The sequence below is a fragment of the Muntiacus reevesi genome, chromosome 4, assembly GCF_963930625.1.
Source record: "Muntiacus reevesi chromosome 4, mMunRee1.1, whole genome shotgun sequence".
NCBI lineage: Eukaryota > Metazoa > Chordata > Mammalia > Artiodactyla > Cervidae > Muntiacus > Muntiacus reevesi.
In genome coordinates this window covers 40843790-40862126 of record NC_089252.1, presented here as the reverse complement: position 1 = coordinate 40862126, position 18337 = coordinate 40843790, and the positions used below count along the sequence as shown (strand labels likewise).

Here is an 18337-nt window from a genome sequence, read left to right as displayed (position 1 = left end):
GGGTCACTGGTGCTGCTTGGGAGACATCCCTTCAGAAAACACAACGAAAAGGAACTGAATGACCACCACGTTTAGTCTCAGACTGGCGGTTCTCTTCCACTCCCATGAGACTCTCAGTGACGCTGCAATCTGTCCACCCTGAAGGGTGAACTCGGTGTGAGGCGTGCAATGGCATCAGGGCACACGCTCGCTGAGCCAGTCACGACCCAGCCTCGGTCCCCACTGTGGGTCTCCAGTAGACGTGTGACCACCACAGCGGGCTGAACAGCGGAGAGAGCGTGGCCCCTGGGCTGGAGAGCCCTATGTCTTCATGAGGTCACTTTCGCTGTTAGAAGGGTTGATGTGCTGCTGCATCACCAGAGAAACCAGAGCTTTCAGGGTCACAAACCGAGGTCAGAACCAGGCAGAACCCCAGGAGGACGTCGGTCTCCAGTGCCTCCTCTGGACTTGGAGACCCCCCCCACATCTTTGTGTTTTTATTCTTAGTACCTTCCTTTCGTGCTGTCCTGACTTGGTTGTATGTTCTTAATGCAGGGGGATGCATTGTGGGGCTGACTTGTCTGACCTCAGGCATCCCTGGAGGGCGCTGGACCAATGGGGGTGACCCAGGCAGCCCCCTTGTCCTGGGATGGTTCTCCAAGACTCTGGCTCACCAGGCCACAGCAGCACCAGCAGCATCCTGGGAGCCAGGGCCGTGGGTACCGACCACAGCCCCCATCCCTCAGGGATGATGAGGTGCTCCTTGAGCAGAGCCTGTGGACCGGGAGGGCCCTGTGTAGAAGGGCCAGCAGGCGCCATCAAGGCTGAGCTCCCAGGCGGTGCCAAGTATGAACCTGACCTGGCTCCGGGCTGTGCGTGATGCCCCTCAGGAGGGACCACTTCTCCCTAGCATTGTACAAGGGTCCTGCATGGCACCAGTGAGCACCAGTGTGGCCGCCACAGCCTCAGTGCGGTTCCCATCTATACCTGCCGATTATGAGCAAGTCAGGGCCTGGCCACCAGCACATGCTCAGGACGCTGTCTCTTCTCCAAGCTCCATCGGGCCTTGCAAAGCAGAGGGATGGGGAGAGATGTTCACTGTGGTCTCACAAAGTATTAACAGTTCAGGTTTCTGCAAAATGGGATCTGTTCTTCCCTCGGGTCAAGTCATGCTGTGTGTCTGAGGGAGTGCGTTGTGCAAGGCGTGGTGAACACAGAACTGCATGGGGACGCTGTGGGCTGTGGCTCAGCAGTTCCTGGGGGCCCACAGCAGGTTGGGAGGCTGGGCAGGGGTCCAGCACTAGCCTCAAATGCTTCCACGCACCATGATACACCACTTGGGCTGAAGCAGTTGGATTGACACTGCTCACCAGGGGAGGAGCCAGACTTTGGGAAGGGAGTCTGCTGCCTGGAGAGACTGGAGCCTCAGAGGGCAGAGGGCGCTTAGCGTGTGGTGGGAGGGATCCTTATTTAGTGCCCATTCCCCCTCCCTCTGGCCCTAGCCACCTCCCAACACCCCATGGGGCCTGCCTGCTGGCCTGCAACCCCCGGAGGAACCACAGCAACTCCGCCCAGCCCCCCACCCACCTCGAGCCCTGGCAGGAAACCTGAGGGTCATTTTCTGTGGCTCCTCCAAATGCCAGCAGAGCTGTTAGGGGAGGCTGGGCGGACTAGCCCAGGGCCACACGCAGATGAAAGATCCTGTGGGGATGTAAGTGTTGGCTGGAAACCAGGACACAGGCTTTTATTTGGGGTGTATTGCTTCCCAAGGAGTCATTTGGCCACCAGTAAGTTTCAGGGCCGCCTGAGGGCCTCCGACTGAAAGGAAGCCCTGCCCTGAGTGGAATGGGCTGCTCCCCGGGAGGTGAGAGCCCTGTCAGGAAAGCAGAGTCCGAAAGACAGGGGAGCGTTTAGGTTTACCGTGTACAGGCTGTCTACATTGAGCGCTGCACGTCCATTAAGAGACGCCACCTCGAAGCCCCGGGTGTGGTCACAGGACGAAAGCACATTGTTTCTAGCCCCTAATTCCCAGACACAGGTGAACATGTAAGAGACAGTGAGGTTTATTTATTTAGCCCTTTATTTATGGCCCATGAGTTCTTTTGTGTCCCTTCTGGTCCGATGTTTGGGCAGGGATGCCAGTTCCTGCTCTTCTGACGCCCTCCATCCCAGATGACAGATAGGACAGTCCGCCGCCCCTGTGAGAGGCCTGTCCCCACACTCAGATGGGACTCCCCTGGGCAGCCAGGAGACACACCAGGCTTGGAGAAAAGACCTCTGAGCCTCGGCATCCAAGGCAGGACACTCCCCTACTCGTTGACCTCTTCCTCGTCATCCTCAAAAGCTTCCTCGCCCTCATCGGCCGTGGCGTCCTGGTACTGCTGGTACTCGGACACCAGGTCGTTCATGTTGCTCTCGGCCTCGGTGAACTCCATCTCGTCCATGCCCTCACCTGTGAACCAGTGCAGGAAGGCCTTGCGCCGGAACATGGCCGAGAACTGCTCCGAGATGCGCTTGAACAGCTCCTGGATGGCCGTGCTGTTGCCGATGAAGGTGGCCGACATCTTCAGGCCCCGGGGTGGGATGTCGCACACGGCCACCTTCACGTTGTTGGGGATCCACTCCACGAAGTAGCTGCTATTCTTGTTCTGGATGGCCAGCATCTGCTCGTCCACTTCCTTCATGGACATGGGGCCCCGGAACACGGCGGCCACAGTCAGGTAGCGGCCGTGGCGCGGGTCACAGGCCGCCATCATGTTCTTGGCATCGAACATCTGCTGGGTGAGCTCAGGGACGGTCAGGGCCCGGTACTGCTGGCTGCCACGGGCAGTGAGTGGGGCGAAGCCAGGCATGAAGAAGTGCAGGCGTGGGAAGGGCACCATGTTCACGGCCAGCTTGCGCAGATCGGCGTTGAGCTGGCCTGGGAAGCGCAGGGAGGTGGTTACGCCACTCATGGTGGCCGATACCAAGTGGTTGAGGTCCCCGTAGGTGGGGGTGGTCAGTTTCAGGGTGCGGAAGCAGATGTCATACAGCGCTTCATTGTCAATGCAGTAGGTCTCGTCTGTGTTCTCCACCAACTGATGCACGGACAGGGTGGCGTTGTAGGGCTCCACCACCGTGTCCGACACCTTGGGTGAGGGCATCACACTGAAGGTGTTCATGATGCGGTCAGGGTACTCCTCGCGGATCTTGCTGATGAGGAGGGTCCCCATCCCAGATCCGGTGCCACCGCCCAGGGAGTGGGTCAGCTGGAAGCCCTGCAGGCAGTCGCAGTGCTCACACTCCTTCCGCACCACATCCAGGACAGAGTCCACCAGCTCAGCGCCCTCCGTGTAGTGGCCCTTGGCCCAGTTGTTGCCGGCGCCAGTCTGTCCTGGGGTCAAGCAAGAGAGGGGACGTGATTCAGACAGGGCTACAGGGATTGCGGTGAGGGGCCATCAGTGCGGTTAAGACAAGTCATGAAGCGAACAGATAACAGAGTGAGATGTGGGCCCCAGGCCCCCAGCACTACTGGAGCACAGGAGGGTGGCCGGCCACTTCAGACAAGGGAAATCTGCCAATTTTAAGATGTACTCACTTGGTAATTCCATTCTCACTCTTAAAAAGATAATTCTCCCGCAAAGTAAAAGACAAAGGGAACAAAAAATATAAATTAAGAAACAAACTTCTTTCCCCTATCCTTTGGGCTCTCTTGAATTTTGAACTAGGTACAAATACTTCCTTTTCAAAACAGTACTATGTTCCCTCGTTAATGGGGCCCCTCATTCATCATCATCAGGAACTATATTTTTTCCATTAGTTCATTTATCCAAGTGAGAACATCAAATATTGTCAGATTGAGACAAGGTTTGGCATCTATATTATTCCTTATTCTTTGTTTTTACATATATATCAACAAACACTGAGAAATCTTGTTCACATAAACATGTAAACAGAATTAACTGTACTCTAGCAATTTCGTTCAATTATTTGATCTTCAGAATTAAATGCCAAAAACTAAATACTGACCTACACCATCAGAAAGTATTTTTAACCACCTTTCAGCCCCAAAGTCAAGTTTCTGGAAAGCAGAATTGGAAACACCTGACTTGCATCAATAACTTTCCTTCTGCAGCAGGAAGATTCCAAAAGGCTTTGCACCAAGATTAACCTGATGTTCTTTCACTGAAAGGTTCTTCATGTGGTCTGGCATACTTCGAAAGGTTGGAAAATTTGAAATCTTAATTCCAACACAATGTTACCAGTATGATTTTTAATGAAGTGTTTCAAATATATTTTTGTCAACGCCTTAGGCTGCAGATTTAGCTCATTCAGATAATGAAAACTATTGGCGACATAGCCTAATTGGCAAGGCAGCCCTGTTACCAGGTGGATAATCCACGCTGCACCTGTGTGGGTGCTCAGTCGCTCAGTCACGTCCAACTCTCCACAGCCCATGGAATTTTCCAGGCAAGAATACTGAAGTGGGTTGCCATTTCCACCTCTAGGGAATCTTCCCGACCCAGGGGTTGAACCTACGTCTCTTGCATCTCCTGCATTTGCAGGGGGATTCTTTACCACTTGCACCACCTGGGAAGCCCAGGTAACACCTACTTTCTGTCAGAAAAACATGCTTTTGTCTTCAACTCAAATCAATATGTTAATATGCATTTTAAGGGACATTAGAGAAACCATTAAGAACTGAATTCTAGAGCACATTGTAAGGTACACTACAAAAAGCAATAAAAAAGTAAATGATAAAAAAAAAGTAAATGATGCACAGACCTATTTAATGACAAGTTAAAAAGATAAGGCACTGCTGTTTCCCGTTCATTGGTAAGAAGGCAGTGTGGAGTGCAGCTGAAAAACCCAGCTGTAGAGGAAACCAGGAAGGCTCTTTAAGGCAGTATATTTCTTTAGTATGTGGGTATTTCAAATTTGGTTTTGAAAAGAAGAATCATGTATTATAAAAAATGAAATAATAGATCCATCAGCCTCTTTATCAAAGTTTCCCCACATATGGAACAAAAGAGACTGTGGTGGTCCCTTGGCTGAAGGATGAGGGGGCAGGACGTTTGGCTACGTCAGGTGGGCTCAGAAATAAGAGGATCCGAGGGGCCAAGGCATTGCTGGCATTGCGCTGTGCGCACCTTTCCCCCTTACACCAAAGACATTACCCTGATTTCTGTCTACACCTGCTGGCGGCAACAATTCACCACCATCCCACCCCCACCCCCATGCACTGATGGGGGAAACAGAGCTGGGGGTGGTGACACAGCGGGACGGACCATGGAGACCCTCCTAGCACCACAGCAGAAGGCAGGCACTGGGCACTCAGGGGAGGGGCCCACTCAGGACACCCTTCGAACCTACAATTAACCCTAGGGGCCGGCCTCACACCAGCAAGGAGTCTTAGCTCAAACGTTTTTGGATGTTCCACAGCATTTGTCAGTGCTGAGTTCAGTGGTGCAAAGTGCAATTCTGCAAAACAAGAACCACCAAAATGCTGTGATTCTTCAGTAAGTTTAAGAGGTACTGATTATTAGTGATTAAACATCTAAAAATCCATAAGGACAATGACAGCCTCTAGGAAGACTTGGGCAAAGGATGGGGGGTGGACGCAAGCGACAAACACGCAGCGTATTCCTCACTATACTTCCCCACTATAGTGGGCAGAGGCACACTAACCTACAGAGAGTCAACGCCTCCCACGAAGCTGATGGAGCTCAAGAGCTTGGGAACACAGTGAAGACGGGAGTCTGGGGCAAGGCCCCCCCCACAGTAGAGCCGCTGGGGGTGTTGTGGGGATGGGCCTCCACAGAGGGCAAGTCAGCAACATGGATCACAGTTGGTCCCATAGGCACAGAAGGCGCAGAAGGATGCGTGGACGAGACTCACCAGATGATAGTTTGTAAGAGTGAAGAGAAGAGGGAACCACCTAAATACTATGAGCAGAGTGACATCACCAAGGCCAGTGAGCCCGGTCTGAGAGGGACAGACTCTGGAGGGCGGCCCGGCCTCCTACAAGGTGCACAGCCCCTGGGACGTGCCTCTCCCAGGAGGTGGCTGCATTCTTGCTCACAAACACTGCCTCTCCGCAGTGAAACCTGGCTGGGTGCCTTCTTGTATGAGGCTGGAGTGCCGTCATGTCCTTCCTAGGCCCCCAAGACTCCGCCACCTCCCCCTGCAAGCCAGCACATGGCTGGGCCAGCTTCCTGCCTGGAGCTGGGTTAGAACTGATGCCCCTTCACAGCTGCCCCGAGGACAAGGACTGAAACCACGTGGAAACCAATGACCAGGGGACAGTGGGGACTCAAGGTGACACGTAGCCATGGTCAGTGGAGCCCCTCGGCCTGGATCCTCTGCTGCCTCCAGGTCACACAGTCCCTTGGTCTCCTGGGTGTTTACAATGATCAGATGTGAAGTTTTCTCTGCCTTCAACCAAGAGGAGGAAGCTGGAGTCTTCTGAAAATATTTTGCCACTGTCTCATAGCAACAGACGTTCCCAGTTAAATATTTGGGGGTCAGGAGTTGAACGTCTTCTGCAATCAGAGTTTGGGACATTAACCAGCGGCTCCAGATTGTAGAAGCAGTGCCGCAGCGATCCCTGAGGCCTCAGAGCCCGCCCCTGGTTCACCTCCAGCTCACACAGGGTGTGGGTTAAGTCTCAGGGCTCCAGGCTCTTTGACTCCCTTCCAGCCCTGAATCTGGGAAAGTTACATGTACAGAGAAGCCTGAGATCTGCCTTCCTTTGCTCTGTCCCACAAAACTCTCTCCACTAACAGGCATAGCTGCCATGCAACCAGCAGTTTGTTAAGAAAAAGGTGTGGCTTTCTAAAGCATAGACTCAAATGCAGAGAAGTTTCATTTTTAAAATTATAGTTACTTCAAGTCAGTATTTTTTTTGAATCACTTCAAACTATATCTGAATACAGAATGACACTTTTTAAAAAGAATTCACTCACCCTGAAGGCAATGGGGTGAAACTATAGTTTTCACCTACTGTGAATCTGCAGGCAACTCAGACTCTTTTATTAAGTGGATAATGCCTTAAAAACAATTGTTGAGCCAACAGCACACACAGTGGGTTCAGACATGCAGGGTCCTCTCAATTCTCCATGGCAAACATGTTATTTTTTAGTTAAAAATAGTGTCAACTGTTAAAAATCACTCTTAAAGCTATTTTGTATTGGTACAGTCTTCATTCCCCTAATCTGGTAGAATATCTCTTTTAAGGCTGTGAGCACTGCTGTCTGATAATGACTTTCTGCAGTGACATTGGACAGGGCACAGCTAGACGTATTCTAGCTCTGCCCTGTCCAATGTGGTGGCCACCAACCACACTTGGCTACTGAGCACTGGAAATGTGTGGAGTACAACCGAGAAAGTAGACTGATTTTATTTAACTTTAATTAAATTTAAATAGCCACATGTAGCTAATGGTGACCATGTTGGTGGCAGGATCTAGAAGCACCTTTGCTTGAGAACAATTACCAAAAGTCTAGTTTAGGAAAAGATAAAGAATGTAAATGTCCCCACTTGTGGACTATAAAAGTATTGATAATTTAAATTTTCTTTGCTTTAATAAAAGGGGCACCAGAGCCTTTTGTCCTGGTCTATTTGAAATATCAAAGGTGACAAAAACCCTTGAACAAATTACTAGAAGCTTCATCTGTCCCACTGTTTGTGCAGGTTGCCATGGTGATGGGGAAGCAGATGATACTGAGAGGTCTTTTATTCATGAGCATGTACCTTGCTGAATCACCTTTATAACAGGTCACATGGCCTGAGTCCAATCCAAGGGAATCAATTTATGTACCAATAAGATCTCCCAAGACTCTGCCTTGACTCCCCAAAACCATGACTCGAAGGTGATGGAGGTTGGTCACATTAACAGTGCTACTTCATTTCACTTCACATAATTTTCTTTAGGAATTTGTAGAGGAACAGGTGCTATCATCATGTTCTGGGTGAAGAAAGAGGAAAGGAAGATTTGCCCAAACCTGATAAAACAATTCATATGGTACCTGCTTCTGGAAAGAAAGGAGAACAGCCTAAAGACAATGGAACAAGAAACACAGGTATAAACACACTGACGAGCAACATAGGAACCACAGACAAATTATCATCGTCTTTTTATGCTAGTAATTTATGAGAGGGAAAAAGAAGTTAATGTCTAAAATGTTTCAAAATCAAGAATTATTACTAGTAAGCATTTCATTTAGAGAATCAAAGTTTACTTTCCTTCAAGAGGCTGCCTTGATGGGGTTGGCGACTGTTGACTTCCATTCTAAGCTTTTCTATGCCATGTGATGTTTTTAATCTTGCACACAAATCAGCTGGATGTTTAGAAAATAAAAGAGGAAGAAGAAAGCAGGAAAGACGGAACCTACCGAAGATGAAGTTGTCAGGCCGGAAGAGCTGCCCAAAAGGCCCAGACCTCACGCTGTCCATGGTGCCCGGCTCCAAGTCCACCAGGGCGGCCCTGGGCACGTACTTCTGGGCTGAAAGAGAACAGAGCTCACCCATGAGAGTCAGTCTCTGGTTCCTGGGACAACACACTTGTCCAGAGCAAGTCCCACCAGCACAGCCACCTATGATGTACAAAGCAGGCTTTCTGAGGGTCACAGAGTCTCAGCCCTGGGGGAGGGGAGCCTCAGAAAACACAATCCACCCTGGACTTGTCCGGGTGAGGAAGCCAGCCCAGGCACAGGGCACAGGAAGTTCCCGGAAAAGGCAGGATGAGAAGTGAGGTCTCCGGACTTCCTGTCGCCTGAATTTCCCAGCCCTCCTTCGTGCACAGTTCAACTCTTTAGTTCCACAGAAATAACCCATACATGTGGCAGTGAGCAGCCATGCTGCCAGGACACTTTTGCACCTCTCTCCCTCACATGCATGTGAAGCCACAAGCAGGTCTGTGCACCTGGATCAGGTGTGCCCACAGCTGTTTCCTGGGGGACCGTCTCATTTATGGACAAGTGAGCATGTGCTCATGCCAGCTGGCAAGAGAGGCTCCTGTGAGGGTGTGGTCACAAGGACTGCAGTGGGAACTGTCCTACAACTCCTGTTCTGCTACTCACACACTCAGGCTGAAGAGAGAATGTCAGCAGGCTGGTCTGAGGGTGACCAGCAAGTGCCATATATACTAGCCTTTTCTCAGTACCATCCAGGAATCTCACTGCTTACGCCCTACTCTTCCAGACCTTTTGTCATAGCTGCTTAATGAATAAAACCCCGTGGTTATGTGTCCTGCTCTTCCCAGCTCTCCTGTGGATGACCAGCAGTGACTCTAAGGACAGCATGATTATCTCTGAAGCTGGGGACAGGACACAGGTGCATGTATTGAGGGGCTGCACCTGTCACTTCCTGGGTGTTCTTTCAACATCTTCCTTTTGTGTTTGTTCTGTGAATGTTATGTATCACTTTTACAATAAACATTGTTACAAAAATAAAGTACCGGAGTAACCAGGATACCTATGAAGCTCCCCAGGACAGGGCTGGTACTAAACTAAACTCCGCCAGATAAAGACCCTGCCTGCATGGAGGTCCATCTTCCAGTGGGCGTAAAGTCTTTCTGGAGGTCTGCAAAGGGTTAGAACAATCTTTTGAGGTAGTGTTTTTCAAATTTTTAGCCAAAAACCTTCATTAGGAAATAAATTTTAAACCGGAAAAAAAAAAAAAGAGCCGGATATGCCCCACTAAGCTGATTTCACAGCACTAACAGGTCAGGTTCAAGAGCTCAGACCAGGAGAGGTCAAGAGCCTATTTGAAATCAACCGACGGCGGATTTCCCGCCCCAGAGGGAGCGAGGGAGGAGCCGGGCGCCGGGCTACATCCGGGAGGATTTTTCCAGCGCGAACCACCCACGCGCCGGGGGGCCCGCGGGTGGGGGCAGGGGATGGCAGGGGTCCCACAGGGCGGTGCCGTGGTCCCAGAGAGGGATGGACGGGGTGATGGCGGGGTTCAAGGGGGATGGCGGGGTCCGGTGGGGGGGGATGGCTGGGTCCGGGGGGATGGCCGGGGTCCTGGGGGAGATGGCGGGGTCCGGGGGGGAAGGCGGGGTCCGGGGGGGATGGCGGATCGCGCCACTCACACGAGGACTCGTTGTAGTAGACGTTGATTCTCTCCAGTTGGAGCGCAGAGTCACCCACGTAGCCTCCGGCCGGGTCGATGCCATGTTCGTCGCTGATCACTTCCCAAAACTAGCAAACGGCGGGGAGGGGAACAGACGGTCAGCCAGGGTCCCCCAGGGCCGGCCCGGCGGGCGGGGCGCGGGGTGCGGCAGCCAGATTCCAGGCGCGCTTGAGCCGCTCCGGGGCCGCGGGGCGGGGAGCCGGGCAGGGTCCCCGTGATGCCCCCTCGGCCGCCCGTGCCCCGCGCGGCCCCGGCCCGAGAGCTTGGCGTGGGGGGGCGCCCACCCACCTTGGTGCCGATCTGGTTCCCGCACTGGCCAGCCTGGATATGCACAATCTCCCTCATGGCCGCTCAGCGCTTGCTGCTCTGACGGCGCGGCGACTGCTGCAAGGGCGCTCGGGTCCCCCACCCGGCTCTGGCCGCCCCTCCCAGGCCCTCCCCCAGCCGCCCGGGCCAATGGCTGGGCCCGCCCCCCCCCCAGGCCGCGCCCCCTCTGCCCAGCCGTCCGGGCGCCCTGCCCACACCCGGCGTCCCCCCGGCACCCGGTCCGTTTGCTCTTCCCTAACTCCCGAGCCAGACCAGGTCCTCCACTCCCGCCCCCGTCCCTCCTCGCCCCTCCGTCCCGCCTCCACTCCGGGCCCCATCCGTGGGTGCGCCTCTATCCGCTCGTCCCCGCCTCTGCTCACCGCCCCCCCAGGCCTCCCCCCGCCCCGGGCACCCCGCCCCTGCGCGCCCTCGGGCCGTCCTCCCCGGGCCTCCTCCACCCTGCGCGGTCCCAGAGGGAGAACCGACCAGCCAACAGTGGAGGGACGCCCGCCCGGAGGCCGGGCTGGGACAGAGCGGGTTCCTGGGGCGCCCATCCGAGCGGGCGGGCGGGGAAGCGGACAATCTCCCCCCAGTGCCCCCCGGTTCGCTACGCTGCTCGGAGGGAGAACGGAGACTCCCCGCGCTTCGGCCTTGTGGAGCCGACTAGGGAGGCGCGCCTGCCCGGAGCCGCCGGCGTCGGTCCCGGGACCGCAAGGTCCACGAGCGCTGCGGGTTCAAACCCAGCCGGTGGAAAGGCCGGGGGACTCGGGAGTGGATCTTTCCGGGGTGACTCTGACCCCTGCGCTCCGACTCAGCCGTGGGCACGAATCCTTAGGTCCCCGGCCTACTGCTTCTCGGTTTTGAAATATCGGCGCCCTTCAGTTCTGACAAGTCCGAACCGTTCGTGATGGAGTCAGGTTACAGTGAACACAACGGCTAAACCTGAAAGCGCACACACACACTTACACACACGCCCTGCACAGCCTAGCAGCCTCTCCCTCCCGAGTCTGGAAGGAAAGCTACCCCCCTCCCCCACGGTTCCCTCATCTTCCCCGCCCCTGAGTCCCGGCCCTCCTTCGCCTGCAGAGGTGGGGGATGTGAACGCGGGTGTCCCGCCTGGGCACAGGCGCGAAGCTGGAGGACGGAGGAAGTGTCAGTCTTAGAGAGATCCGGTGACCCTCTCTCCCCGGGGCCACGGAGCGTCGGGGATTCCCTGCGGAATGATCTCAGCCCTCCCTGGCCTAGGGGACTGTCCTGCTGTGCAAAGCGTGGTTCCCTGTTCCCTCGCAGACAAGGCGGCAAGGCGCAGCGGGACCCATCCCCTTCGCCATGTTTGTCCACAGCCCCTTCAGCGGAGAGAGGCTTCACTCCTCTGCTGCTGGCATCAGGGTCCTGGGCCCCCACCCTCCCTGCTTAATGGTCCTCGCCCCCGGGGACTTTCACCCCAGCAGCCTGGACCCCTACTGCAGGCTTCTAGGGCTTGCTCTCTGACTGACACCCAGGACCTTCCAGGCCACTCCTGTGGGGAGCCCAGCTGCCCAGGCGGCTAACAGGTATTCTGAGCCACAAATGTCTCTGGTGTGCCAGGCAGGCATGAGTCAGGGTCACTTGTAGGGGTGAGTTAGGCTCTCTGGAGCAGCGGCCCCAGTCCAGATGGCCTTGTGTGGCAAAAAGGAATGACCACTTTTCTGTGAGTCAGGGTGACTTGGATCTCAACCCTGGCTCTGTTTCCAGTTAGCTGTGTTACCTCAGGTCCTCTGGCCGCATCTGTAAAGGAAAGCTTGTCCTGGGGGGTCTGAGCCCTGTGACATTCCGTCTTGAGTGTGCCCAGTTTCCCTGTGAACACATCAGGTGAGAAGACTGGAGACTGGGGGCTCTATTCACCCCCTCCCCAAGGCCAAGTGGAAATGCCCTATGGCGAGGAAGTGGCTCTCCTGTCATTAGAACCAGCGGTTTCCTTTTAGGTACATGAAAACTTGGGGAAAGTCCTAACGTGCGTGGTAACGTGCGTGGTTCGAAAAAGGGGGACAACTGGAAAGTTTTCCTTCTGGAGTTTTTGAAACATTCCCAGTTTCAGGCATCAGTTTCTTTAACCTCAGGATCCCTGCCCTGCCATCCTTGACCTCCAACCGGCCCCCGCAGTTCTTTGCCTTTCTGTAGGTCCCCGCGCGTCTCTACACAGGGCACGTGGGGAAGCTTAGGTGTGGGGTGCATAGCCCCCCAGGCTCCTGTCAGAGGCCAGGACGACCCAGCGCCTGCCTTACTAGGCTTGTGTGTTGCGGTTGCTCAGTTTCATGACTGACTCTGGGGAAACGCTCCCTTTATCAAACCTGGTGCAGAGTCTGGTGCAGGCAGCAAGGGCCCGTCACGCCTAGAAGAATCTCGCCTCAGCTCTGGTCACTCAGTCCCTGCGAATCAAGCCCCTTCGTGGTTTAAAGGAAAATGTCCACGTCAGCAGCTTTAGCGCTTTGCCGAAATGACCACCTTGTCAAAGCTCGTCCTTTGGGTGGAATTTCAGTCCGAGGTTCTCACAGGAGCCAGAGAGGTGTCAGCCTGACTTTGAGGACACTGCTGTCATGTGGATTCAATGGGAGGAGGCTGATTTCCTGGAGTTTCTGATGGACACTCCCTGCTGACCCGCATGTCAGCCTGCCACCTGCAGGGGGGTCAGGCAGTGACCAGGGCTCAGTGTTGGAAGCTTGGGAATTGCACTTCTGGAATCTGCACGACAGCCAGGCAAGGTGGGACTGAGAGGCTCCCACTGCAGTTGAGGCCGCCCCTTACGTGGATGGGCCAGAGCAAGGGCACACGCAGTCCACAGACCCAGCAGCTGCCAGTAAGGATACAGGAGCCATAGAGCCTGTTATTAAGAGCAAGCACCAAAAACAAAAACAAAAAAAAACAAAAAAAGAGCAAGCACCTTCCTGTCTGCAGTGCTGGCTTCACTGTGTCTGCACACCAGTGGCAGGCATGGAGGCTACCTCCCTACGGCTGTCCCCAGGCCACATTCCATGTCACAGTCACCAGTGGGAGGAGGAAGGGCCCTGAAGCAGGTTCAGGAATTTGGGGCAGGGAGTGAGCCCTGAGGTCCCCATGTGCCAGCAGTCGTGTGATCCCCGAGAGCCCCGAGTGGGAGGGGTGATGCCCAGGGCTGGATCTGGACAGAGTTCTGGGTCCTTGCCTCCTGTCTGCTCGCCTTCCGCCTCCCTTAGCCTCTCACCCTGTCCTGTCTCCTCCACAGTCACCATATGGGGTGAGGATCCAGGGCCACTGTCCCAGTCCTGGGACAGGTCTCACTGCTCCCCGCCCGGGTCCAATGCACAGTAACAGGGCAGGTGGGGTCCATCCTTTCCATGTGCTGAGGAGTCCCTGGGGAAAGATCTTGAAGAGGCCAGGCTCAGGGCCAGGCTGCTGATGGCCACCTGTGACCTGATTTTCAGCTAAAAGCCCAGGTTTTGACAAGTTTTATGACATGGGACCATCATACCCTTATGTAACATGATGCTTGACAGAGAGATAGTTCTTGGGGCATATCCCTCCCAGCTCTCACATCCTATGACTGATTGACTCCCGTCCTAGCTTACATCAGACAAAACCCAGTTCACCTAAAATGCAATCTGATTGTACGAGTCATCTGTTTTTAAGGAAGAAGTGAGCATGTATCCAGGAAGTGCACAATGAAGAAGAAATTTATGTGTAAAAGCTGAATCTAGTAAATCAAATTTGTAACAGATGTGATTGGACGATAACAGAATTGTTGCCATGTTCTGTAGCAAAGAGGAAAGGTGTCTCACCTGTAACTAACCCAATGGCTTTCCCCAGCCACACCTCTGCGTTTGTTATTTTTTGAAACATAACATGGTCGGCTCTGACCTGACCATCTTCTCTGACCTCTGGCACAGTGTAACAGTCTTCAGTTCTTCTAGAAGGAAGGGCTCTGAAGGGGATGACAGGCCCCGGGGATCTGGTTCCCAGTGACCCCCTGACAAGCTGTGTGACCTCGAAGCCCGTCTCTCCCTCTGTGGCCCAAGGGGGTGGGGGACCTTCTGTCCAGGCCTCCAGAGCTTCCCTGCGCCCTGGCCCCTATCTCACACACACAGGGCAGGGTGTGTGGGGCTGGGGCAGAGGCAGCGGCCATCAGCCAGGAGTAGGGGGGTGGGGGACACAGGTACTGGGCGGGGTGGGGGCCCAGGGGCTGCCCAGGAAGACCAGCTCTGGAGGGTGAGGGTTGCAGGGGGGAGGTGAGGAGACACGCCTTCACTGGGGCTTTTAAACCGGCCGAGGCCCGGCAGCTTTCAGGCCTAGCTGTAGACAGGTCATGTTTTTAAAACTGTCTTGGTATCAATTTCCCATTAAAGACTAAGGGATGAGTTTTGCCACATGAGAAGTCTTCGAGACCTGTACTCAACAATGTGGATGAACTAAACACTTAAACCTGGCCACAGTGGTGCATTTCAGGTGATATGGTTTTACCACCATTTTTAAACACAGGGAGTAATAGACAAGCTTCAGGAAAGCTGGAAAAGACTGAAAACTAACAAACAACAACATCCAACCCCCAAACATCATTACTTGGTTAATAATATTTGGACACACTTCCTGCCCTCTCTCCTTAGCCCCAGTGTTACCCCCCTCAGAGGGAGGCCTTCACCAGCACTGGTGGCCAGAGCCCCTCCAGGTGGAGGTGGCCTGGGAGCCACAGGACAGCATCAGAGTGGGGGGCTCTCTTGCCAGCTCTGCCCAGCACCCCCACCTTTTCTTCTGTGTCCCCTGCACAAGGACGGTCCCTGGGGGCTTCACTTCGTTCTCTGTCCCATCCCCTCCTCTGTGACTTTTTGGTGTTCTCTCCTTGGGGGCACAGAACTCGCCACTAAGAAAGGTTAGTACTGCGGGGAGTCTGTGGTCTGTTAGGTGGGCTTCATTTTGGTCCTCCCACATGGGGACACGGCTGTAGCTGCTGCCTTGCAGGGCCGCTGGGCAGATGGTGGGGGTGTGGAAAGCCTTCTACCGGCGTGGGGCACAGAGCAGGCACTTGACGGAGAGCTGGTACCTCTCTGTTCAGGGTTGTAGGAGACAGGCTTGCTTGCTTGGTTGGGACTGCTGGGCTCTAAAAAATTCAGGTTACATTTAAGCAAAATAGAAACTGATCTAAGTGATCACGTGATTTGGAAGGTAGTTGTGTGTGTTAAGATGGAGAAATGTTAATATACACACTTTTTTTTTTTAATATACACTCTTTTATTTAAAAACAGGAGAACTTCTGGATTGGTGAACTGGTGCCCCTTCCCTGTGCCCTGCCCTGAACACCTCTTCCATCTGACTTTCCTGAATTACATCCTTTTGTAATAAACCAGTGATCTACCAAGTAAAAGAAATACAAAATAAAAATATTGACCTAGGTAACAGAACAAGCAGTTAGTTCCACCTTTTAGTTTGGAGAGGGAAAAAGAGGGCAGAGAAGGGCAGACACAGCACCATGCTGAAGGGATGGGAAGCACAGAGAAGATGATCCATGTGTTTATACAGAAACTGTCCCTAGGACCTGCCTGGGTCTCAGACCCACTCGCTGGCAGCAAAGCTGCTGAGGTCAGGTGCTGGGTTCTGCCTGCTCTGGTGGTGGGATACTATTTGAGTAATTAATGATAATTCATGGATTTACTCCCTCTTTTCTTTAACAGTCTTTACTGTGTTGTGAACACTGTTAGGTGTATAGGGAAGCCTGGCCTGCTGCAGTCCATGGGGTCGTAAAGAGTCAGACATGATTGAGCGACTGAACAACAATTAGGTGTATAATCCTACAATCCTCTTGAGGGTTTAGGAACATCTGTGTAGACAAAAAATAACAATGACAATATTGCCATGAGTTGGGAGCAAATAGCAAGCACCATCATGCTTACTGTTAAATAACTTGGAGATATTTTCAGGTTAATATTAAGGAAGCAATGATGGGAAAAAGCTGTCCATGAGCATGTGAGAGCATAGGCCTGTGGAGACACGTCCAACAGAGGATCAAATGGGACCTGTCTGCACAGGAAGAGCAGAGCCCCCAAGGACAGCACGGGCAGGGCCGGCTGCATGGCATAACCAGCCAGTCGTGGTAAGATGTGGGTGCCATCTGGACTGGCCATCTCTGGCCTTGACTTCTGGCCTGAAGCGCAGAGGAGCTGCTGATGCAAGCAGTCTTGGGGCAAAGGCCCCAGACCTCTGAACACTCAGAGGTCAACTAGTAGTTCCCAGTGCTTTGTGGGTAATGAATCCCATGAGCATTTGTACTCAAACCAGGGTACATTTTTTGGTGATAAATGTTATAGGCCAGAAACCGCGTCCACTGATTAGTTGTCCTTGCTTTGTGGTCTCATTGGTGGAAAAAGACTTAATTTTGTGTGTCCCTATTCTGCCCTGACCTTTGGGCCCAGTCATGAAACAATTTCTCTGTTGTTTCGATGCTGTTGTGGGTCCCAGCCCGAGTCTGTTAGGCTTCTTGAGTCTGGCCTAGCCCCTCCCTGTGAAGCCACCACTTGTTTCCTGCCATCCTTGGTCACCACCTCTCTGTGCTGTGTCTTCTGCTCAGGCCTTGGACCCCTGACAACAAACTCTGTCCACCTTGGGGACCCCCATCCTCCTGCCTATAAGAGACCCTCAGGCCACCTCCTCACCCCCACCCCTGAGCTTACAGCCTGCCTGCTCCTCCCCTGCACATCTCTGGATCCTTTAGACCTGACTGTCTTCTCTTCCAGCCCCTCTTATCACCCACTGGGCTGCTGTGTGGTGAGAAGCTGTCAGGAAAGATATTTAAAGCTATGTAGCACTTTCACAACTAAAAGCACAAATGAGATCATTGGTTTTGTGCTGCTTAAACCTGAGGATTAGATTAAGTTAATCTGAATCGTCCCCACTGCAGGTGGGCTGTTCTGATGGACCCTTGTTCTGGTTCCAGATTCCAGTTGGATGTGATTCACTCCCCTCCCCCTCCTCCAGCAGGAGTGTCAGAGCCAGCTCTCTTCTGCTCCTCCTCCGTGTCTCAGCAACCATGAGTGCCACGTGCCCACAAAGCGCTCACCAAGCTGCCAAGGCTCACCTCCTGGGTTGGGTTGTAAACTCCTCAGGTTGGAGACTAGACTTCCTGCTTGTAGTCATACTCAGCACATGACTTAACTAAGCAGTAGTAAGTGAAGGAAGATAATACACAGACACAGATTTCACAGCCTCAAGGGACTTTCCTTTTCTGAAAGAGGGGACCCAGAATATTACGATGGGAAATGAAGAATTGAATAAGATCTCCCTAAGCAAAGAGGTTTCCACCACTGATTTTCTCCGAGTTAAATATAAATTCAGGAGGTGCTTTGAAAAGAGTCATAACCATGTCACAACTGATTCTGATGCACCAGATATTTGCTGGAATTCCTTTTCCACCACTCAGGCTGGTTTGCGGCTAATCCTGACTGCTCTCTGCAGGGGTGGTGGGCGCAGAGAGCATGTGGGGAGGGGTCCGGCCTGCCTTTCCTCCTCCACTGCTCAGGGGTGGGCAGCTTTCTCTGCTGACTGGCTTGCCAGGAGGGCACCTGAGAGAAGGTGTGTATCAGTGCAAAGCCATGTGAATTCTTATTACTTCTTCCCCAACAGGAAAACCCTTCTATTTGGAAAGCCAGACGCAGTCCAGCCGGCTCCCCCCTACCCCCCTCAGCTGTCCCAGCTGTCCTCAGGAATGCAGTGGCAGCCGCGCCCACAGGCCCGCTGGCCCCAGATTCAGAAAGCATCCCTCCCCACCCACCTCAGCAGCTCACCCCACACTGTGTCCCTTCCCTGCTAAATGTGTGTGTGCCCCCCACCCCACCCCCAGACACCTGCTCCCTGGGCCACTTGTCCACTCCAGGGAGAGACAGAGGTCTGTGTCCATTGTCCCAGTCTGGGAGGGGCTGACAAGTTCACCCACCAACCT

General features: G+C 53.5%; 1 protein-coding gene across 1 annotated transcript; it reads right to left on the bottom strand.

Annotated features, from left to right (window-relative positions):
- Window positions 1-2041: 2041 nt before the first annotated feature.
- Window positions 2042-10517, bottom strand: TUBB6 (tubulin beta 6 class V). Its single transcript, XM_065932603.1, has 4 exons — window positions 10381-10517; window positions 10052-10160; window positions 8352-8462; window positions 2042-3352 (listed from the first exon to the last, which is right to left on the bottom strand). Exons 1-4 carry the CDS (start codon window positions 10435-10437, stop codon window positions 2289-2291), a joined length of 1341 nt encoding a protein of 446 aa, XP_065788675.1. The 5' UTR covers window positions 10438-10517; the 3' UTR covers window positions 2042-2288.
- Window positions 10518-18337: the final 7820 nt, after the last annotated feature.